General features: G+C 38.2%; 1 protein-coding gene across 3 annotated transcripts in view; it reads right to left on the bottom strand.

Moving 5' to 3' along the window:
• The window catches only part of SCLT1 (sodium channel and clathrin linker 1), a 42463-nt gene extending 17436 nt beyond the window's left edge, over positions 1 to 25027 (bottom strand). The window contains exons 1-14 of one of the 3 annotated variants that reach the window (XM_086463749.1): positions 24994 to 25027; positions 21942 to 22009; positions 21177 to 21229; positions 20202 to 20271; positions 19017 to 19072; positions 18512 to 18644; positions 17604 to 17726; positions 15834 to 15899; positions 13140 to 13210; positions 7811 to 7901; positions 7549 to 7640; positions 5706 to 5883; positions 2196 to 2294; positions 487 to 558 (exon numbers count right to left, since the gene is read on the bottom strand). In XM_086463749.1, the coding sequence (XP_086319875.1) occupies positions 487 to 558; positions 2196 to 2294; positions 5706 to 5883; positions 7549 to 7640; positions 7811 to 7901; positions 13140 to 13210; positions 15834 to 15899; positions 17604 to 17726; positions 18512 to 18644; positions 19017 to 19072; positions 20202 to 20271; positions 21177 to 21229; positions 21942 to 22009; positions 24994 to 25027 (1206 nt within the window). Of the gene's footprint in view, positions 1 to 486; positions 559 to 2195; positions 2295 to 5705; positions 5884 to 7548; positions 7641 to 7810; positions 7902 to 13139; positions 13211 to 15833; positions 15900 to 17603; positions 17727 to 18511; positions 18645 to 19016; positions 19073 to 20201; positions 20272 to 21176; positions 21230 to 21941; positions 22200 to 24993 lie in introns of those variants that run through there. The other 2 variants (XM_086463747.1, XM_086463748.1) reach the window with 2 other exon arrangements.

Here is a 25027-nt window from a genome sequence, read left to right as displayed (position 1 = left end):
ATCTCACTGTCAAGATACTTGTGAACTACGGTAAGAATGCACGTAACACAAGGAATAAAGTTACACCAAGAAACGGGCGCATTTGCAGAAATGTATTCTAATTTCACACCGAGCCAGGCAAGTTCTCAGTGAAAGTGAGATATGACTGTATGCACCTAAGGCCAAGCTACACATTGAAAAATCCAACAGCAAATTTTCAAAGCAAACATCCTTTACTCCTAGACAGGAATCTCTGCACTGTTAAGACACTGCACAGAGCTGCTTTGGTCAAGTAACAGGAAAGGCACCGTTACGTTTCATTAACGTCTGGAGACAGACAGGTTGTAAAGTGCTAGTCAGTAATAAAGCATCGTCCTAGACAATTACCCATTAATTGTGTTTTACTTGACTGACTTGTACCTGAATTAGTCTTTTACTTTACCAACAGAAACTAGGAAGTCTCAAATGTTTGGCTATCAAAAATATTTGCATCAGTTAATGCCATACCATCTGAAGAGCTGAAAGTTCTTCTGTTAGTCGAGAAATCTGCACATTATATTGCTTCTTCGCAGCGTCTACCTGTGATCAAAACCAAAATAAAAAAATTAGTCCCATGAACTATTTTTCCATCCTATTTATATATATTTATATATATTAAAAAAATCTTGTCTGTATGTGGTGCCTGTATATAAATATGAAAATATCTGGGTCCACATTAGCTGACAGATTTTACTCTGTAAGTGTTAGAATGTTTATTATCAATTCATACTACTTGAACTGAGAGTGTTTCAAAAAAAAAAAAAAGCACGAAGACATACATCACAACAAGGCCTTCCAAAAAGAACAGTAAGACTATCAGGAAAGCTGCTGTTCCTTGGGTGCAAGATATTTGCAATTTGTGTAACAGATATTTTTAGATCACACAACACAAGAAGTATTTCTCTGGAGAAACACAAAAACTCAGTGTAAAATTTTACTTTTTATGCTTTTGACAGGTTCACTTTTACTGTGATGATTTCAAAATAAGTAATAGAGCATTTGTAAATTTCTAAATTCTGGTTAATCATTGTCACAACTACAGTAGTATCCTAGTTGCTCCTTAGCTCTTGCACCTTCTCCAAACCACGTATGAGAATATTGCAGTAATCCCCACCATTTTTGTGACTCTTTCAGGTAACCACCAAGTCCAAGTCACAAACCACCTTTAGCTTCATTTTAAAGGCTCTGAAAATTCAGGCAGCATGTTCCTGAAACGTCCCAAAATGAAAGGACTACAGAAAGAACGAACCCTTTCGTCCCTATACAGTACGTGTGCATACAGCAAAGTGAAACGAGGCAAAACTAATTACACCACTGAACACTTAGAAATGAGAACTGCTTTACACTGTTGTCCACTTCCAACAAAAGACATTGCCAACACACGCCTGTAACAAGCCTTTATCTCCTCTGGAGTTTGCCTTAAAACAAAGTGAGTCCCTTGGACATGCAGGCAATTACTGAGAACCTCCACGTACACTCGTCTGCATTTTAACTGCAGATGAGATGCAACATAGAGAAAATTGATTTTGCGACTAGTCTTTCATCAGAAGAGCTTCCATTTTTCAGCTGCTCGTTAACAACAATAACACAAATCATAAAGAGACTGTAACTTCTTTTTTAGTAATTTCTCTACCAAATTCCGCTTTCTAAGTGCGCTGTGACATTCAGCCTTTGATTGTTGGCTGTACTTGGTAGAAGACGCTTACTTCCCTAAATAGGGGAATATTTTTAAGTCCCGAGATGCCAAAAAACTTTCAACAGGTCCTATCATCTGAACGTACATGATAAGGTTCCATCAGCAACTTCCAAGATGAGGCCACGTATCAGGAATTAAATTCCCTGATACAACACTCGGCCTGTTGATGTGCTACTGAAGAGGCTCTCTGAAATGCAAGTGCCATTCTTTACATCTTCACAGCACAGCCTTCTCTACACCAGTGTCTGCACAGACATCAACACTTCTGGTTCTTGAGAGATTTAAGACTATCATTTTGTTTGGAATCATGTATGTCGAGATAACAAAGCTGAAGAGCACAGTACTGTCAGCATGCTGCCTTCCTACCTGTGTTATCAAAATGCTTTTAAGAAAACTGCTCATGATGAGCAGCACCACCAAGAGCTTTTGTGCTGAGGAAAACCGAAACATCTTCCCATTCTTTCGAAACACCGTAACTTACCGCCTTTCTGATTCTTGCTGCAGTATCTTCTGCAAATTGAGACATTTCATCTTTCATTTTTTTGATTTCCTCTTCCTTTTGTTTCTCCCCAAAGAGTGCCTAGAAAAAATTAACAGCTTGAAATACTACTGATAATATTTCATTGGTGACACAGTATCTAGCACTGAGAGAAGAAACCACACAGAGTCACCGTTCAAAAAACCTTTTTTCCTTTTTACTTCGCAGTAGCTGACACCCAGACCCAACAAGAAAACCAGAAAAGCCAGAATATTTTGTACTACATTCACATTCCTGTATATCAGACACAAAAAGGCAGTGTTCAGTAGGTGCCTTTTTCTGTTGGGACTCATATTGGGACTTTCAGGTTTTGGCTTGGCACGGAATTACACAGGAGGAAGCGTAGGAATTCAGACTAAAAGGCAAGGCTACTCTCCAATGTTCCCATCTGGGGCCAGGATCTGTAATAAAAACCACCAACAGTGACGCAGAGGAAGCTCTCTGTTAGCAAACCAAATACCTGTATGCACAAACACATGTGCTCTTACATACAGCTGTGCTGTTTTTTATGGTTGATATATTGAACTACTCATCTCGCAGAAGACAAAGTAAAGGAGTAAAAATCTGTAAGCAACTAAGGAAGGTGTATGCAGTCCCTTTCATGGTGGGTGACAACGAACCAAACAGCTCTTTAGCATAAAAGAACAGCGAGAATTACAAAAAGAAGTGCAGCAAGGAACCCTTGCTCCAGAGGATGCAAGAAAGCTACTGATGTTCAAGTATAACAGGAGGTACTGGTCTGAAAAGATTATAGAATATAGAATTTGTGACAGGTGAGAAGAAAAATCCTGGGTGGCACACAGAGAGTATGTACATGCATAAAGGGAGAAAGACATAAAAACGCCCCTAATGGATGACAAATTCAACCTATGGAAGGTTACTCACTTCAGGCAGTAACTTCATCGGTCACACTTTTTTTACAGCTCCCATTCAATTTTATATCTTATTTCTCAAACTAGTCTTTTAAAATTCCTCTGATTCTTTGTAAGCTTAGCCTTGTGTGCTGCATAATGTTAACATAACAGAAGCAGCATTATTATGACAGCCTGTTACTCCCACTCCTTGATCTCTTACAGAGCAGGGAGAAACCTCTGTGGCCACAGTTTAGGACCCAAGGAGTTAAGATACACATATTATGCTGCCTTTTTTTTTTTAATTCTGCTCATTAATAAACTTCCTGGTTTGAAAAATTCAGGATGTTCTAGCCAGAGCAGTAAATTAACCAGTGTCTGCAAATACCAGTTTATTCTTACTACAGCATTAATCTAAACTGTTACTTGTAACAAGCCACTTACTTATCTGTAACCGTTCAGTTACTGTGTTAGAGACGCAATGTGCATCACAATAATTTTTACTGAGCCACTTCTCTGTCAACTTCATCCAAGTTCACAGGAACTGGCATCAAGTGATCTGCTGAACTACTTTTGGATGAAAAACGCTCTGGTGTATTAATACTTAGCGGACTGGAAAGGTGATTCATACTCCTTACCAGTAATTTTCAAATGAAGGAGTACTTCCTGGTTTTTAAACTTTGGAAAAAAAAAAAAGATTTTATTTTTACCTTTCATTCTTCATATTCTCCCCACTATCCGGCTGTAGGGGAGTGCTGTTAAGGATCAAGGTATCCTACCAAGAAAAAGTAACTGACAAGTCCAAAGGTGGCCATCAAGAGCTGGAGGATGTAAAACTCCATTTTTTCACCCCTCTCTGAACCAGAGCCTAACAGGTAAAGGGAACTGTAGAAGGTCTGTTCATAAAGGAAATGAGAAGCCAAAAGTTATGAGGAAATTATGAAAGGGGAAAGAAGCCACCAAAGAGTTTCCTAAACGACTATAAATGTATGGGAAGAATGACTGTAACAAGATGATAATCCTCTTTTGTCTAACAAGAAGAATTACAGAAATTTAACTGCAGTAAGGACCAGAACCCTAAGCTTTGTCAATATTTTAATCTCTTCTGGAAGCAGGCTGGAAGGTAGCAGGACCTCTTTAAAGAAGTTAATTCCCTTTTCTGTCAGAAGAAAGGAGACAGGTCTGTCTCCTTTGTCACAGAACTGAAGTCAGCAAAAGCAACACTAACTTTAATACTCCAAAAGTTCAAAGTAAAAAGCTAGTTTGGATACTTGGGAGGCTCCGAGTTTGAAAAACAACTTCAGACTGAAAGGGAGCGTTCATCTCCTTAACTGCTCGACAGTTCCAATATGTTAGCGCAAACGGAATCACTTTTAAGAGGCTCCATTTATTCCCACAGACATTAACTAAACTGGGTTTCACCTACTGACGGCTACAGTCGTCAGTTGTGCATTAAAGTTCTGTCTTGCCAGCAAACACCATCCATTAGATTACTAAAAATCTGACTCCAACTGAAGCTTAGCATTGAAACACAAACAGCCCATATCAGACAAAAGTTTACCAAACCCTGTATCCTACCTGCCACAGGGGCAAACAGCAGATACTTCAGGAAAGTTAAGAACTGGGAAAAAAAAGGTTGACTATTATTTTTCATCAATAGACACGTCAAGACTCACTGGATTAGATCCTGTTCTTTAGGAAGTTTTGGTGGATTGTCCCGTCATGAATTTGACATGGCTTTTGGCACACACATCATCTTGTGACAGTTTCATCACATAGTGTATATAAAAATTTGTTCTAAGGCCTCTCCACACATCTAGTTCTGTCAACTCCTCCTAATTCTCCTATGTCTTGCCTGACATTGGCTGATCAAAACTGCACATGAAGGTGCATTATGTTTAAAGGCATCTTTAACTCTCATTCCAAACATTCTATTCATTGTATTAAGCATCACTGAGGATTATGCAAACGTATTCTTAAGGAGACGCCCACACCATCTCCTAAAACATCTTTTGACTGGTAATACCAAATTCAACACCTGGTATGGCAAGTTTGAATTTCTTCTGCTATTTTAGAATACAGTAATAAACACCTTTGCAATTTTTTCCCGACTGTAGATTTACCCACTCATCATTCTGTCACTTTTCCAGATTTCTTCTGAATAATTAAGATCTGAACATAGAACTCACTGACTTGGTGACCTATGTCCATGATATAACAAAAAAACTCCCTTGAATTTTAGCTCTTCTTTCCTACCCATCAGTAAGTTATAAATTCATAATAGGACCTTCCCTTTTATTCCTGACAGCCCAATTTTTTGGTAAGTATTTGATAAAGCACTCTGAAAATTCAAGCTCAGGTACAGTATTATCACTTAGATCACCTTTATCCAGCACTCAACGTATCCTTTGAAATTTATACTGTATGACAAGGCTCAGTAATGTATTGTCATATCACAGTTTGCTACCTTACGCAGTACTGATTTTAGTACACCAGACAGCTCATTGTGTATGTGTGTATGCCTGGGAGAATACATAATTAGGCACAACGAAGTGATCAAAGTATTCAATATCTCAAGAAGTACCTTCATCCATTGCCTTACCTGACTTTTTTGTAGGTTAGCTTCTTCCAAGAGCTGTATGCAATCCTGGACTTTTGCAACAGCTTCGTACTTGTCCCGTTCGAGATTAGCGTTCTTTGTCTGAAGCTCTCCAATTTGTTCCTCCAGGCCTATTCTTTCTGTTCTCAGCTGTTCAGCATCTTGGATGGCAACACGTAGTCTACAAGACAGTAATAATTTTACTCATTTAACAATAAGATGCTTAATTAAGACACTAATTCTTTCCAACTAAATTAGCAGGAGGTATTCATAAATTGCCAAAACTGCATTCCTGCTTTTCTGCTTGTTTTTGGACAAAGTCTTTGTATTTAATATTCACAAGGTCCTAGAAACAAACAGAATAAAAGGAGTTAACTCAGATATCTCATCTCAGAAGATTCTTAGAAGAATGTTGCTATCCTGGGATACATCACTGAAAATGTTCTATATTAAAACAGACTAGAACAGCCCCAGAAGGAATAAAGCTTTCCTCTGTGGAGGAAATGGAATAATTGCATGTGGGCAATGAAGTTGCAGCTACACCATTAAAACAAGAAAACCACTGGTAATTTTACAACAGCTCAGAAATCTCTATTGTTTAATTATGATTGTCAGTACTGGTAGGCATGAGAAAAGGCAAGAGAGCCTCAGAAGTACCCTCAAAAAACCAACATCTCAGGAAGTTCCACAAGTGCTGCTGGTTCAACTAAGCGCACACTTCTAAACATCTGTAGCGAGCAGTCGGCAACGCTTGGGCTGCCTTCACAAGCAGCTTCTTTACTTTCCTAACATGTTTGTAGTAAAACATACAGAGACAGACAACCACTCTTATTTTTGTAGAGCCAAAACCCTACAGGAAATAATAAAACTAGCGAATTCCTTCAGACATTCTAAAATAAACTCAAGAGCCTCTACAGTGCTTCGGCCAGTGAAATTCATGGAGCAGAGGGAGCCACACCAGCCTACGCAACTCCTCGAGGAAGTACTTCACCAGTCATGAGGTTGGTGCCCAAGTAATTATTTGGTTTCTAGAGTTATTGAAGAGTCTGCTAATCACAAGGCTGTGACCAGTAAAGGAAGACAAACAGCCACACAATTATTTCCCTAAGACATTCACGACTTCTTCTTCCTTATCAGGTCATTTGACTAATGTTAATGACGCCACAACTGCTCATGATACTTGAGTCAAAACCGCTGTGCTCAGCTAAGTGTCATAACCTTGGGAAGTGGAGGGGGGAGAAAAGCAAATCCACACAGAACCACCTGATTGGGTCTTAGATCTTCCAGTAGACAGCGCTGGAAGTGAAATTCTACTCCTTAGCCGGTATTCAAACTACCTTTGTAACTAGCATTTATTGTTAAGAAGTGTGCTGTGACAGTTTTATTAATGATCTGTTTCATATAAAGATTGCTGAATTAAGAGCTGAAACCACATCTTATTTAACATGGAAAGAAAAATCTGTATTCACCTCAAAACCAACTAGTTTACACAAACATTTTCAAATATCAGTGTGAATGTTTTTCCTTAGAACTCCACCTAAAGGTAACGAGAGTTGAGTAAGTAGAATTTACCCACTAGAATGAAAAACATACACCTCATTTTTTCTCCATTATAGTCAATAAAAACAGGTGGTGAGTTCTATCATTTTAAATACACTGAAATCAGAAGCTGTTCTCAAAGGCTGCAGAAGAGAACGAGTAAGACAGAGAGCAGCCTAGCATAAGGTATCTTTATTTTGAGAAAATGGAACTGCTAAGAAGCACAAAACCCAGAGGCTGAAAAAACAGCAGTACCTTACCTCACTTGCATGTATCCTGTTATTACCACCCCATGAGCTCTCTTTACCTTGTTTCTAGTTGTTTCAGACTCGACTGCATTTCCTGCAAGCGCTTGTCAGCTGCTCTTTCTCTTTGCTGGGCAGATACCACATCTTCTTCCTAGAACAAATATATGTATTATCCAGACATCACCTGAGCTTCCCCAAAGAAAAGAATGATCTACTCACATAAAACAAGTGAGAGAACAACTTGGGTTAAGTTAACATCAGCGTTCAGATAACTGACGAGCCGTTCAAGGCAATGGGAAATTACTGCTTTCTCTAGAATACCTTTCTCTGCAGTTGGCCTTGAAGCTTCTCTGTCAGCCTGGTCATTTCCTCAACCTTAGCATTTGCTGTCTGCCAATCCATTTTGGCTTGCCTGTGTAAAGAAAACAGTCTATGAATTACATCTCAATTATTGTAGGGGTAAAAACCAGCTCCATTACAACTTTGTTGAGATAGCTGTGAAGGACGGTCAGATTTCATAATACTGCTCCTACAGGGCACAAAAGGTTTCCTCCTTCTTCTCCTTATTATGTGGCACAGTGAGAGAGGAATACCAAGCTCATTAAACACTTGTCCTGTGGAAATGACTTCTTAAAGACAGCTTAACAGGGAGGTGTATGTGTGATTAAGTATTTGGGAGGACTAGGCAATCAGAAAACTTTAAGTGATTCCGTAACAAATAATTGGCCACAGACACTTCACAGAGGAATCTGTCTCAGAATTAGATTTCGTTTTTTTAAAGCAAATTGATTAGGAATTAAAAGAAAACATTAATCACTGAATAATTCAACTGATGTGCTTTGTAATCTGAATAGGTTTTACAAGATGAAACAGAAAAGGAAAAAGAAGAGGCCTAGTTAATGAATCAGGCTTCTCCCTCAGTAGAACAGCTTATTGAAACGAGCAACTCCCCTACTCCTCTGACTTGGGAACAGAAAGACATACAGAGTCCTTCACCTGAGGTGTAAGCCAATTATTCAGGCTGCAAATTAGGCTAAATTTAAAGACTAATGACTGAATGTATGATAAAGCTAAAAAAGAGCAAACAGATAAGCTAATGCAAACTGGAGCACTAAGAGTCACAAAAGAAACTACAAAACATTTAATACTTTAAAGAACCAACTTCAAGCAAAAATTCCTTACAGAAATACTGATTTTTATTTAATAGCATTAAGGATATGATCACATTACACCTATATGAAAATCTTAAGCACAATAATAATCCTACCAATTCTACAGCAAACACTTCATTTCAGATTAATTAATCAGAAAAGCTAATTTTGTTATAATTTCTTTAAAAAGCAAAACCAAAAATAAAAACATTATTCAGACACACTGTCCTCACTACAGGTCCAAAACTTCCATCTTACTCCATCTGAATCATGTAGCTTTCTCCTGCAAAAGGTACTGCTAAATTTATGAGGATGTTTTTGGGCAAGCAACATGATACGTAAGGTCTACCGTAAAACAAAAAAAACCCAAACCCAGCATAAGAAAGGAAAAATAAGAAAAATACAAAGAGGTCATAAAACTCAGAACAGCTCAAGTATTAAAAATGCATTTTAATGACCAAAATCAGATTCAGATCAAATTCAGAGCTGTGTGTTTAACAGGCAACAAATTGGTTCTAAAGATGCAGCTCTTCCTCTTCACTGTGCAATGTATCTGTAACATAATCTTGGCAAGTTATCTCTGTTTAAAAGCTTTAAGATGCTGAAATGCAGATTCATGCTCTAGCAATGCCAAGTTTCCTTGGGTTTATATCTACATATCTTCAAAAATATTTCATTAGCATATAGATTAAAACATTTTTAGTACTCGCAGCTAAACCCAACAGTTCACGTCAGAGAAGACCATTTGATCAGACTGCTAAGCATCCCCTCTCCAGAGACGGCTCCTAGTAGTTAATTCAAGAACACAGTAATGCAGTGAACTAAATGATTAACTGTATACAACAGAGCTTCAAAACACTAAAGCGCTAACAAACGCTTTCATAAAAATTCTAGCATATAACTAAGTGAAATCTGTTCAAACCTCAATTCTCTACAGAAATACATCAAATATTACATCGTCCCTGCGCATGGCAGATCATGACCCTTTCATAGCCAGTGCAACAGTACAGTAACAGTACGCAAATACCGCAGTGCAACTGTGCTTTTTAGATTGAGCGTATGTTAACACCAATGAGAAGCAGTGACTCAGTTCTCAAACGCTTCTTAGGGAGTTTTTGCCCAAATTGATTTTTTTTTTAATCTTGGGTAAGGTCAGCTTCTGATCTAAAGAATATAAGCTAGAATCAGCCTGCAAGTAACTTGCAGCAGAACTCTTAATTTTGTCTTCTGTTTCCCCATATCACTTGCCAAAACTTAATCTAGCAGTCTTCCTTTAGGCATGCATACTGGAGGCATTTCAAGTGTTTTATGGCTACATGTGTCAGATTGTATACTTGGCTGCACATTGATGTTAAAAACCTTAAATTTATCAACACATACTTATAAGCTTAGCAATATCAAAAGCTCCAAAGTGACATCAATCTAGGCCACAGAAACCTAAATCAAACCCAAATTCTCTTCTACACTAGTTGTCTTTTCTTAAAATCCACTTTTCCTCTCTGCTTGTTACTCTAATCACCATAAATCAACGTAAATCTATTAAAAACATCCAAAAGGATTAGAACTGTCTGCAATACATGCTATATAATCCATGCAAACTACATCTGTGTAACTTCATGTAAGGGAAACAACAGATGAAATTGTTCCAGAATTCTGAGAATCACTGCAGCACGCACTTCAGAGCTAATATAGAGCTGCTGTCATTAGCTCCTGAGTGTCACCTAGTACCCATTTTAGGGTTCCAAGAACCTTCAGCTGATTCGAGAGGAACATGAGTGTAATCGGTGCCTGGAGAGATGCACAATTCCTCCGAGAGCCTCTTTGCCCAAAACTGAGAACACCATGGGGACAGCAACAATGATACTTCGATCGAAGTCTAAATTCACTCACAGTTTCACAATTTATAGAACAGCAACTAACCAAAAATATGCATCTACACTTGGGCACGTGTAAATAAGAGTTCAGAGCAAGATCATCCACTACCTTTCAGTCAGTCCCAGCAACTTCTTTCTACCTTTTAATATGCCTCCTTCTTGAAGCAGTGGTTCAAGAAGAAAACATGCACTTCCCTTCTACTATCCACGCTCATTGCCACATAAGACAGTTATACAAATCCTTGTGTGTACGTGTGGCTATGAATCAGTGTTTGGCCATTCTGGTTGTCATGCCATAATCTAAATTATTTGATCAAAGTAGTATTATTAAGGACTTTCCTGTAACTCCAAGGATCAAGCCTAAAAAGGAGTTTCCTTTTGAGAAATGAAATGAAGATGAAACCAAAGGAAATCAAGACATCTGTAATTTTGACAAAACCACACTCAAATGGCTGCTCAACCAAAACCTGAATGATACCAAGTTTGTTGTTTTGGGCTTGGGGTTTTTTGTTGTTGGGTTTTTTCCTTTTTTTTTTTTTTAAAAAAAAAAAAACCACCCAGTGTGTTAGAAATGCAGTAATAAACTGAATGTCGACAGCATTCGTCTAAAATAGGTCCAGTTAACGCTAATTCCTTTCATACTTACTTATCGATCTGAGTATGTCGATGCAAACGCAAAGATTTATAGATAAATGCGATACAAAACCAGTAATTCATTACTAACAACCTCCACAAAGAAAGAAATTAAAAAAAAGTAGGCATGTGAAAATGTGTTCTTTCCCTTTTAAGAATTAAATTGTGGCCTGTACATGCAAATTTGAAATGATGACTGGGTTTGGATATACTTGATTTTAGCAAATACCCTAAGTACCACCTTGATCTTTGATTGCTCTTCACAACATTTTCCTCCTCCAAAACATACTATTTTTGAAAATAGTTTTCCATGGAAAAATCCTGGATAATAAAAATGGGAGGTGCTAACAAGTCACCCTCAAAAACACATTCAGTGATCGAGGTAACTTGGTATTTTTAAACAGGTTCTGGTCCCAAATTCATTGTATAAAGGAAATGTAAAAATAAACACTGTTTAAAACAAACAAAACTCCTCTACTAAGTAAACCATAATGTACCAAGCAGGGAGGACAAGACAGGACAGGTTAATACTAGAAGCAGCTGATTTTTATGGCTCTAACAGCAAGAAAGTTTGGATACAACCAACCTTGAAAGAGAGACCAATTTTTTTACATTGGTTAATCAATGTTGAACAACGACCAATATTCAACACCAATTAATCTGTTCATCCACTCTCAACCTGTATCTTTTACTGCAGGTATTGTGACACAGTAACTTTACAATCTACGAATAGCACAACTAGACTTACTAAACAGATGCTGAAATTTGTGTCACACTCAATCTTTACAGTGCTAAGCACTCAGCATGACAGACACCAATTGCTCTTTCTGTAATGTTTTGTATGGGTTTGGAAGAGAGGGAACATCTGATGCAGCCATTCTCTCTTGGTGGGTTAAAATCAGTAAGAGCAGGCATTCAGCCACCCTAGGTTTGTGAATACCAGCATTACCTGCAAAAGCTGCACACAAAATTGAGGGCATGAACACACATGCATGCACAAACATACAGAGACATCTTTAACTGTTTACATAAAAATGGAAATTATTTTCAGCCTTTTGGGGCTGATGTTCTTTAAAATCAAAAGATAAAACCAATTAAAACATCGTAGCAGTCCAACCATATTTGATATTTTAGTCACAGCATCAAAGGAGATTACAGTAACTAAAATGAAAGGAAAATTTGATAATTAAACTAAAATTCAAGTACATTATAAATTTTAAGCTTATAAACATGAAAGTTTTATTTTCAAAAGCTTATTTAAAGCTTCAGGTAATGCTACACAAAAAAAAATAATCACAATACTGGTTGATAACGAATCCATTTCCTTTTTATTGTTGGTCCACAAATCCACTGTTTGCTGAAATGAAATTTTAGTTTGACCTGAACCATCACTAATTAAAAGAGTTAGCAGATATAGTAAACTGGTATTGAACTGACTTGGGCTATAAATACAAAAAAAAATCATGAAATTCTGTCACAGGTACTTTTCTAATTTTCCTTGAAATACTTCAGGAATATACTTAACACTACTCTTACCTCTAACTTCCAAAGAGCCTATGGTTTAGGGCTCTGTATAGAGAAAGAGTGAATGGAATTTTTAATAAAACACATTGAAACTACTTTGAATATTCAAGCTTCAGAACTGTAATGAGTAATTACGTACCTAGAATTTGAGCAAGTTGTATTCTAATGAAAACCTATCTTCATACTCAATTTTGCTGCGACACTGACACTTTATTCCTTTTAAATCAAAGGTCAAATGTGGACTATTTCCAGAAATGGCTGAACCAGACAACACTAACTGGAAATATGCCACCCAACCACTAATGATGCACACATTTCTAACACACATTAAGAGGCATTAATTAAAACCATCATAACAATCACTATCAAGTCAGTTTGCAGTACAAACAAGGCCCACGGTACAGCAGCAGGTTAGAAAAAGCTATAGAAAAAATATTTAATAATTTTTTTAAATTGCCTGGTTTATACCTCAGTTGTTTTCGTAGCTGCTGTAGTTCCACATTTTGTTCTGTTACAGTTTTCAGAAACTGTTGATTGCTCTGCAAAATAAAGAGATATTTGTAACATGTTCCTTATTGTATCAAAAATATTATATATTCAGAGATGTTACAGGGCATTTCTACAGAATACAGTACTATAAAAATAGCAAATAAGGTCTATTTAACACTGTGGCTGGTCTCCCAAGTGCCAAGGTTCAGACAACAGATTTTAGAAAGGGAAATACAGAGGGCTGTTACTTAACCCTCCTTTCCTTTGCCCACATTTTGGTAGTGCAAGAACTTCCCGAGATGAAAATTTTAATAGCTCAGACCTACCATGTGCATTCCCATCTAGTTTAAGTGTCTAGAACACCTTGTCACAACGAGCACCACAGTACACCGCGTGTTGCTGGAAAGCATTCCTTTGTTTTAGGGACACAAAACAATGACCAAGTGCTTCCGCTTCATTTTTTCTGTGCCAGCCATACTGGAGGTGTCATTCTCCTTCAACCGCCTTCTCATTTGAGAATAATTTAGTATTTTTGTTACCCTTGCAGCCTTTTCTACATCTTATGTATACCTTACGCAGAGATATTAGAGATACCACAACTGCAGGCAGCGTTCAAGATGCTACTGTACTGTGGACTTAAGCACAAAATATTCCTCTTCCAGTAATTACTAACATTCATCTCACTTTTTTGACTGTTGCTAAGAATTGTTCTCAGACACCTCCTGCTTTTAACGCACCCATTCTGACTGACAACAGCTAATTTCAAGACCACCACAGAGTACCCAAAGCGAAAGCTCCCTCTTGCCCACATGCATTATTTTGCTTTTATGAACGCCGGTGGAGTGTCAAACAAAATTCACTCAAATACTCAACACCACAAGACCTTTCTGCAGAAACCTGCAGTTTACTTCCATTTTCACTACCCTAAACAGTTTAACACCGTTGCCTCAATACTGAATCTCATTTCCGGAACATTTATAAATATGCTGAACCACTAACACGAGCACATCTAGGAAACACAGCTGTCTTACCACAATAAAAAGCCTGACTAACTACTCTGTCTTTTCACTTCCTTGTGAAAAGGAACACTTGTCAGGTTGTTAGTCCAAGAAAGGGCATGCTTCTTTATCCCATGACATCTTCATGCCTTTGGTAACAGACCTTGCCAAATTTTTTCTGGATAATGCAAACAAATGGATTACCTTTATCTTAACATCATCTATTTCACCTCTTTCAAAGAGTTAACATACTTCACCCTCTCCTCTCCACATCATCTCTTTCCAATGTTATGATTTTAAGCATTCTGTGATGCTGTTTTTTTGAGATACCTACTACTGATTTGCTTGTAACACAAATCAAACAGTCTGTAACTTCCAAATACTCAGCAAAACTGTTTTAAAAGCTCGTTGTTGTATTTGCTTGAGATTCTTTTCAAACAGCAACCCCCAGTAACTCTAAAGTACCTCTTTAGAGAACAGTTAATTTTGAGACCATCACTAATGTAAGGCACATTTCCCTCTCTGAGTGTGTTATTTCGCTTTTATTTAAAAACTGATGAATTAGCTTGTAAACAGGACAACTGTTCACAAGACACAATTCTGCAGTCATCTACCACATCCAATCAACACTGGTAAGGGCTCAACTGGACTATTGTACTGTTTCCAGCACCACAGTTCAAGAACGATGGCACAATCAGAAAGAATTTAAAGCTGAGCAGGAAAATGATTAGACATCTTAAAACCATTGTCAAAGAACATTTAAAGACTTGACTTGAACAGAATAGAAAAAGCAGGGAAAGGGGAAAGATGGCAATATAAACGTTTTCAGTAACAGAGGCACTGTGACAAAGAACATAGCAATCTTTCCTTCATACCTACAATATTCCACACCAAAAAGATGTTTTTGTATTTTACCAAGAGGTCAGATGTGAGGAAAAAACGTTCCAGTGTGTCCTGGTTTGAGCCAAAACAGAACTACAGACAAAAGAGAGTAGACTGCCTAGAGCAGAAGTCTTTTTGCACTGCCAGTATCCAAGACAAACATGAATCAAAAAATCACACAGGAATCGCGTATTTCAGAGAAGCAGCTGCTCAGCCAGAATCGTCACCAAGCCTTTCACCTTGATTTTTCTACAATATTAAAATTGTTTGTCAATCCCACGAAGTCCTAGGCTAAAGCTTAGGGACATAGACGTCTCACAATCTACATGTGGCTGAAGATGATCAGAGCTCAGAAAAGGTCAACACCAAAGACACTGAAGCCATCAGTGCCAAACTGGGACTCGATAACCACGTGGCAGAGCCAGACTACACAAGAGGTCATCATTTAAAACATTTTTCCTTTGAGAAGATGGTTTTGAGTGTGTGACTGGAGTACACTCACCACATACCAAAATTCTGAGCGTAAGCTTACCGCTGACTTCTTGAAGGAACAGCTCACATAACATTAGGAGCTAAACTCTCAACCACCCTGACCTGTTATTTGGAGTTCAGGAAAAGAGCCATTACTACTTGATTTTTGACTGGTCCCTACAGAAGTCTGCAAATCTGAGTGGCACAATTTCTTTTTCAACCAGGTATGTCTGAAGGATTTTTTGCCTTTCTTTTATGCTTTTAAGGCTCTAGTAGGAAAATAAGTCATTTATTAGGTCACTGTTCAGAAGGTTTTACTTACCAACTCTATCTTCTCATTGGCTATATGCAGTTGCCGAGTCAACTGTTGAAAGCCAGTCAGTTGATCCTAAAAAGGGAATTCAGAGCTTCTTATTATCATCATAAAGAGTGTGTAATTAGGCAGTTTCATAGTCAACTGAAAACATTTTCAAAAAAGTTTATGCAAGTTGCAGGCAATTCAATACGCCTTTGGAGATTTTAATTAGATTGCTTTTAGCTGTTGACCTAGTAATTTGGAAAATTAGAATTACTACTGAAAAATATATCTGAATTTCACTCAGTCACAAATTGCCTCCTTCCAAAACTCATACACACTTACTATCAACATACAACAGCAGAGCATAGAGAGGACTCACGTCCTCGAGCTGGAACATCTACTAATTGTGCTGTGTTTATCTAAGAATCTCAAGGTCAAGTATATGCCAGAAACCTATTCCAACAAGTCTTTTATTTCCTGTGTCCAATATTTACAACATCCTCTCTCATCTTTGCTTTCTGTCCATTTTAATTCTAGTTAGTTTTACCTATTTCTGTTTACCTCTGACAGCTATTTTCTGCTCCTCCACTAAAAGCAAAACCTTTATTTAGCTGAACAGACATTTTCCATGGGAGGCCAGTAGCATTTAAGAATAAAAGGTAGTTCAATGTCTTTCTTGTTACAATGGCATTAAAACTCACCAAGAATTTAGTTACCAATGGAAAGTGGAACCTGACAGTCCTAAACAGCTGCCAATGACTCTGTACGCTCTATTAGGTGAACGTTACCAGTAATTAACAATGCAACACAAGAAATAACCTAATAGAAAGAACATGAGCAAAAAGTTGGACCTACACATACATAAGTCCTCAAAACTATGACTTGAAATAATTATGAAACTTGACAGAGCATAATAGCTATACATGTATTTTTCCTGTTTCTCAGGAAAGAGCGTATTGGTGAGGTGGACTTAATACCAGAAGAGAACAAGAATAGGTTAAAACAAATTCTGTTATATAGGTAAGCTGCAACTGTGCCTACAAGTCCAGTGGACTTGAAAATGGAAAGGGAATGTTAAAAAAGTTGTAGCATCTCTTTACAGACCTAGGAACATCTGTAGCCAGGTACATACAGGCATGAAGTTTCTACTAATTCTTCAAACACTGAACATCTTTATATAGCTCAGAGCTAAACAGCTTTTCTGAACTAGCATTTGCTGAATGGCCTTCCCCAGAAACAGCAGAAGAGAAACAGGCCATTAAACATAAGCTACCATTAGAAGAACACTGGTAATTTTCATTTTTCATCTGTATACACATGCTTTTTTGCTGAGTGACAACAGGAAATGGAGACTACTTTTCCCACTATCCCACTGTGATCTTACAGATAAAATTCAGGATTCAAACATCAGAGAAAACATGGAAAGACTTCCACCTTAAAATTCAGAAATCTTTAGCAGCTTTTTCAGATGTTGAACTCTACTGAACACTTCCAGCCACAGTTCAAACACATGATTATTTATATGCACATCCACACCTTGTGCACATACACATATACATGCACCAAAACTCAGACTGTGCATTCCCCAAGTTCCTGCCCATAGATCCGAAACAGAGAACTTTTCCAATTGTAACAGTACATTTAGCTGATAAATCAGTGCCAACATCTGATGACCCAACTTTAGGTGACTTACGGAAAATAATTAACAATACTGGTAGAACACCCCCACTTCCGTTTGACTACACACAGACGCAGAATCTCTCCAAAATTAACAAAAGTAGAAATGAAAATTACTTTCTGCTTTTGCCTTTCAGCCACGTGAATCTGTGTTTCAGTCATGCGTTCCTGGTACTGCTGCCGGAGTCGATCGTGCTCCTGTAACACGGTCTGCCACAGCTCTATTGCTTGTTCTTTTTCCTAAATTACAAAACAATGGTTTGTATAAAATATTACATATCAGCACATTTGCCTTCATCTGTCATTCTCTGAAAAGAGAGAACTGAACTTCTATTTCAAAGAAATGCCATTTTCTGTACTTTTCTCCGCACGCATGACAACTATGCAGACAAAATGCCAAACTCAGATGCAGAAACACAGATGCTTGCAAGTTCATATTCCACCTGCAAGTTCCCCAGATTTTTTTTATATCTTAAACCTTCACAGATATTTACTGTTGGCCTACAGTATACATCATTTTCAAACACCAAAATTCAGCTGTCAATTTAACTTCACCTTAATCATATACAACAGGATTGATACATCATTGTAATAAGCTCAACAAAATCCACTTATCTTTTCAGATTTAAATATGATTTCCTATATCCCACATATACTCGCCTCCTCATATCACATTACAGTGTTATTGATTCAAACGACAAACTACAAAAACTTGAATTGAACAAAGTATTTAATTAACTTCCTGGTCAAGAATTCAATATAAAGACCAGGTCAACTAGATCAAATGACAGGCACAAATCAATATGAAAAACTTCTTACATGAAAACTAGGGAAGAAGTTCCTTCAAGTCTAAGTTGGAAGTAAAAGTACTTCCTTCTTTAGCTACAGAAAGTCAAGAGGGCCTCAAAATAGCCTCAAGGAACTCTGAACAAATGAATCCTGAACCAAGAAATAAACGGGCTTCCCCTAGCCTGCCAAGGCACACCAAGAGAAATAAAACAGTATAAAAGTTTCATCTCCCACACCTGATTCATCAGTTGTAGCTGTTCTTGAAGGTTTCTCACCATGTCTTCATCTGTAGGAATATCAGTTCCCAGAGGCATGAAAGGAAGCGCCTCCAGTTGCATCTCAAGAGCCTCTTTCAACTCTGCATGCAGCCTGCAATTCAAAGAACTAAGTCAGCAGAGGATTTCTCCAACAGGGACTTTTAAAGAGCTGAAGTAGGCTGCACCTTCAGTCTGTACAAACTATTTACTTCTAGGTCATATTCACATCTATCATTATGTTCTGTAAACACAACACACAGTTTGAAATAGTTTAATACCTAGTTCTTTCAGAGATATGGTTAGATCTGCTAAATCTGGTGCTGTGGTCTATATTAAGCACTTCAAGACTAACATTAAGCTCGTGAGTATGAAATCTTCAACTATTAAGTAGATTCAGAAGATTGCAAGAGCCTAGAAAAAATGCTTTTTAGGGTTTAGAAATCAAGAAAAATAGCAGCGGTAACAGGGCAGTGCAATTATTTACCTTTCATTTTCCTTGGCGACTTGTTCAAATTGTAGTCTCATCTCGCTCATTTGTGCCTAACACAAAAACATGCAAGATTAAGCACGCGTTTAAGTGACACAAGCTTTGGTAATTCTTTCATCCTTTAATTTTAAATGATACTGCAGAAGATGGACAATTTAATGCAGCATAATACAGTAAATGAAAGTCATTTTCATTTCTAAGGAAAGTCACAGGATGCCACTTAAATTTAACAGCTGCTAAGCCCTGTTATACCTAAGCATTCAGAAGTTATTATGAGCATTAAATTTACCTTTTGGAATTCTTATAGCTCTCACAGATTGATTCTTAATTAACTCAGGTTCTTTTAGGGATACAGAGGATAACTCTCATCTTTTATGCAGTAAGCGTTTGAGAAAAGAGTTTAGGAATTAACTGAGGAGAAACTTCAGTTACATGAGTCAAATCGAATGTTTTGCTAACTAAATAGTGCATAAACCCCATAATGCTACTATTGCCTTCTGAAAGTGGCCAGGCTTGATGACGGCGTTTGCAGAATCTTTACGATGGACAGATCAAACAAATGAAGTGCATTAAACCAAAACCAGAGGATAAGTTCTGCACGTAGATCACAAGTAAAAATTGCTTTCTTTAGGTTTTAATTATTAAACACCTCGCTTTGCTTTTTGGTGATCATAAGAAACGTTAAAAAGTTCCATTTCACTGTGGCTGAAAGGAGTAGAGTCCCCCTCCCCCTCAGCCTCCACGTCAAACATTTAAAGAATTATTTGAATCTGAAGAATTGTTAAGCATGAAGAAGGCTGGGTGCATCTACAATTGCAGAACTGAGCTGGACTGCATGGCCAGGATCAGGCCTGGAAGGAAAGAGGGAAACAACTGCCTCATATGAACGTCACCCAGGAAAATACCTGCAACCATACCAGGACACCAAGAGAAAGAAAACATGCACGTTTTCATTTCATAACCCTACTTCTCCCAACACACAGAAATCTGTGCAATTTGGACGATCTCCCAACCTTTCCATCAAAAGCTCTCTGTTCATCCATTTGAGGCAGACTGCGGCCCAGCAAGTCTGTGAAGCATGGCATGGGCATACTTTCCTTTCCTGATAAAAACTAATGGCCTATATATTAATACTGTAAAACACCAAGAATATACAGTCTGAAGTGTTAGGAACATCCATACCTGATAAAGCTGCAGCTGTTCTCTCATTTCTTCCAAGTGTTTATCATACTCCGTGATTAGAGTTGACAAGCTAAGAAGTTGAAAAACATGCTTAGAATAAATTTTGAAAAAGCTGAAGCATTGTTCTGATAATTAACTAGCTTTTTAAAATTCTTTATCTAGAGAACAGAACAAAACAGTCACTTGTATTTATTTCCACGCTTGACATTCACCAGAATCAAATGAACAAATTTAATCACTACTTTTAAAAGATGATCGTTAACAGCAGATTTCCTCTATAACAGAACTAGAACACGGGACATTGCAAATGAGCATTAATACAATGTAGTATTTCATACGTAGAATCCCAAATGATTAAGGACTAAACTTTGTTACTGCTTTCACATACAACAGTAAAGTAGCCTATAAGACAACGCAAAATAATGCAATTCTACTCATACACGTTTTCCTTCCTCGTATTTTTGTAACTGATAGTTAATTCTCTGAAAATTCTGTATTAGTCTAAAGTGGTAATGCCTTAAAAGAAAGGACAGATTATTTTTACAAGGGGAAATGACAATGACTATTAAACAATTTACTAATAGGCAACTGTTAGTTGAAGACAGCCAAATAAGCATTTTTAAAAACATCCATCTGACCTCAACAGAGGTTACCTGTGTTACCCAGAGCTGTACAATCTTACCTGCACTTTTATTAGCTTAAAATTTAGACTAGAGAATTCCTTCTTTGATCTCCTATCCTTTATTTTACAGATTGTGGAAGAGAAGCCAACAATTTAATTTACTGAATCAACAGAATAGTACCTAAAAACGACCGCTACAGCAATGCTTTTACAGACTCCATTCACAAGTTACATACACCTGTTCACAGCTGTGAGAAGACCAGATTCACCTGGATGTTCACACTTTCAAAAGAACATGACAATTTCTGTTGAACACTTTGTAGTATTCCCACTTATCACTTGGAATCAGTTACCTTTGGTCCATCATCCCGGATCCTGATATGCCACCACCACCAGGGCCATTTTTCTGTAATGGTATACATTACATATCATAATTTGCAGCTGCATGTGGTTTTAAATTTTATATGCAACCTAAAGCTGTTATTCTGTCTGTAGTGTAATCAAATACAATATCCCACATGATCACTTTCAGGTTTATGTTCCAAAATCCCTGAGTGCTGGCCCAACTTGAAAAAAAAAAAAAACAACAAACAACACAACCACCCCTTTTTCCTGGAGATGCTCTGATACAAAGCGTAATTGCACCTGATGGGGAATCATCTCACTCTTTAAAGAACAATCATAAGTTTGCATAAAGCGCCAAGCTCATTTCCGTGCATCTCAGCATCAGGAAAGTGCTAATGCTTTAGCTTCTGCACAGACTTTGACAGGCTTTTGGTACCCAGCACAAGAAGTTATTTCAACATGAGACTTTCTTCTCAGAAAAAGAGAAGTCTATAAAAGGGAAAAAGTCTACTAAAGTAGGAATCAAGCATTCCTTTCAGGGATATTTTCTCCTACGTATGACACACTTTTGAAAACGCACCAAAACCACCAGAACTCGCTGTTACAACAGTTTTATTCTGCTGTTGCTGCCTGGAAAACCAAGCAACTCTAGACTTGCGTGACAAGCCCAAAGCAAGGCCAGGCCACACTCAAGCACTCTATGCGTGCAAAGGGATTTGTCACAAAACCTCATCACAAAAAGTCTCACTATTTCCATCCCTGAGTTCACATACCTGCTCAGCAGCAGCTCTCAAAAACTCATCCGATTCATACTGTCCAAGTGCCATATTTAGCCTCTGATCTGAAAAATACAAAATTTGACAATCACTGCTACAACACAGACCATTATCTACATGAACCTGACTGGCACTCAGAAGAATGTTTAACTGTGTAGTGCTCTGAAAGCGCACAACATGCTTCATAAAATTCTTCTATTTAGCACAACTCTTCATGAGAACAGGACTTGAAAAAGCCTACACAGACTGTGCAACAGTAATGAACCCTGTTGCTTTCGTATTCCTCTGTTTTGGAAATTTTTAAAAAATGAAGTTTCTGCCTAGAAAGCCCACAAACACATACACATCTTAGACTCACAAGGTCCAAGTGCAACAAATCACATCATGTGTCTAATTCAATCAGTTGGATGTTTGACAATTAACCTGTTGTTGGGAACTCAACCCTGCAGTTCTCAAGCTTTCAACAAACTTAGGTCAAGAGAGCTTCACCAATGAATCCATCTGAGCACTCAAGTATACCCAGAAGAAACCCAAATTAGAAAGAAGAAATGCAGTCTGCTTTTTCTGAAGGAAACAAAGCATAACAAGATTTCACATTGCTGAGCTGGGAGCATCAACTAAGGCATTGTTCTTCCTTACCCATCTAACATTGGCTGTTGGGATTTCAGAGATTGCTTGTACTATAAATGAAAGACCCAGGAGAAGGGTGGAAGGGAGAAATATCAGCTCTTTCCACTTGTTCATAGCGTGTTCTTTAATCTAACAAAGCCATAGTATGACCAGCCAGTCAAGAGAGGTGATTATCCTGCTGTATTGAGCATTGGTGCAACCTCACCTCGAATACCGTTTGCAGTTCTGGGCCCCACAGTTTGAATGCAAAGGTCTTTGAATGTGTCCAGAGGAGGACAACCAAGCTGGTGAAAGGGCTGGAAGGAACGTTCTACGGAGAGCAGGTGAGGACGCTGGGTTTGTCTAGTTTAGAGAGAAGGAAGCTGAGGGCCGACCTCATTGCTCTCTACAGCTTCCTGAGGAGGGGGATCCTGGGATCCAGTGACAGGACCCATGGGAACAGTTCAAAGCTGCACCAGGGGAGGTTTGGACTAGACATTAGGAAGCATTTTTTTACAAGTGCATGGTGAAACACTGCAACAGGCTTCCTAGAGAGGTGGTCGACGCCCCAAGCCTGTGAGAGTTGAAGAGGCATTTGGCCAATGCCCTTAACAACATGCTGTAACTTTTGGTCAGGCCCTAAGCGGTCAGGCAGTTGGATTGGGTGATCATCCTCGGTCCCTTCCAACTGAAATACTCTATTGTACAAGAATCTGAGTAACACTTTTATAACTGGAATGGGTAAAGAGGAGGAAAAAGGAAATCAGGAAGGTAATGCATACATTTAGATTTCAAATAACTTCTTGCCTATTTTTCTCGATACCTATTCCATGGTTCTTTTTCTGGTTCTAATCTTCTAAAGAAGGATATAGGGAAAAAAAAAAAAAGAGAGAGGGGATAGAAAGGCAGTAAAATGTGCCAAGGAACAGGAAGGGGAAAGTACCTGACCCCACCTGCAAAAGCAGTCTGCAAAGGTGAGAGGCCACAGGTGCAAAAGGGACAAAAACACCCCTTACCCTTCAACAGCAAATCATTAAATACACCTGATACAAGTTCCATGCATTTAGCGTAACAAAACCGTGTAACAGAGGAATCAGTGTTTGTAGGGCTGGCTGCTGATACTGCGCACTGCATTCAGGTAAAACTCAATTTATAACCAATCAGTGCCGGAAACCAGCATTTCATTCTGAACAGCTACATATTTAACTCAACAAATGCTTTTTCTACAACATTAATTATTATAGTGCTTAAAGAATCTCTTTTTACGTGTATTATACACATCCAGCGTTTTAGAACTTTGATTTCACATCCATGAAACAAGCGAAACATCAATCCATGTATCAGATTTAGAGTAGGCCTCAAACAACTTTGGTCTCGGTTGGCATACAAACCAACTTCAAATCTGTTGTTTGGCACTTTTCAAAATGCATTAAGTTTCTCAAAGAGAGAATTAAACTCCTTGACAGAAAAGGCAACTCTTAGCACTTCACAGTGAATTTAGTCTGAGCTCTATTTAGAGTCTAAACATTTACAAAATAAGAAGATACACCCAGACAAATTAAAGACATATGAAAAAGCAAAATACCAGTATTTGAAAACCCATGATTTGTTCGCATCACAGTGTAATAAATGCTCATGCAAAGCTTGACAAAGACACAGGCTTTGAGCCAGGATGACTCTGATAGCTCAGACAGAAACTTTTCTGCTACTAAGGTCCTGCAATCGAGGTCTTTCACCTTTGGCCACCCAAAGCTGCCATACAAAGTTCAGTACCAACTGAAATTTTGAGTGATGCACAGCCACAGCACTTTATGCACTCTGATCCTGTCCTGTGCTATCAAGTTTTCCCACAACCCTAATTAGTGACACGGACAGTTCTTGGGACAACACGTCAACCCATTTCATATTTACAGGAAAACAAACCACACAGAAGCGATTTTTGCCAGCATGCTGCTGTTAAGTAATCCAAGTGTACTCCAATTCAGTCATATTAAACTTAGATTAAAATTATCAAAATTGTAACAAAAATCACACAATGAAAAAACCTGATTTTAGCCTGTAAAGCAAGTTTTACGAGTAACCACCAAGGCAGCTTTTTTGCCTTTCGGGTGTTAGCCAAGTACAGGAAATGCAGCAGTTTGTTAACTAGAGAAGAGTGGCATAATTACCGAAAACAATACATTTACTTTTGGCTATTACCCTCGTTAGCAGCTTTTAATTCTTAGTCCTCAACTAACTAAACCACAGTTTTGATGCTGTTGTTACAGGAAGCACTAGAACAGCTACAGGATACAGAACTTCATTGCCACAACCGCAGGCAAAAGGGTTTCTACCCACCGTAGAAACGGACCCCAGCTCCCGAGAGATAGCGTCCACGTCTCAGCTCCCTCAAACAGCCCCGGGGCAGCGCTCGGGCCAGCCCGCCGCCCACAGACCTCACCTGCCTCTCCCCCGCTGCCGAGCTCAGTAGCCAT

The sequence above is a fragment of the Leptosomus discolor genome, chromosome 4, assembly GCF_034619465.1.
Source record: "Leptosomus discolor isolate bLepDis1 chromosome 4, bLepDis1.hap2, whole genome shotgun sequence".
NCBI lineage: Eukaryota > Metazoa > Chordata > Aves > Leptosomiformes > Leptosomidae > Leptosomus > Leptosomus discolor.
This window is presented reverse-complemented; position numbering and strand designations above follow the sequence as displayed.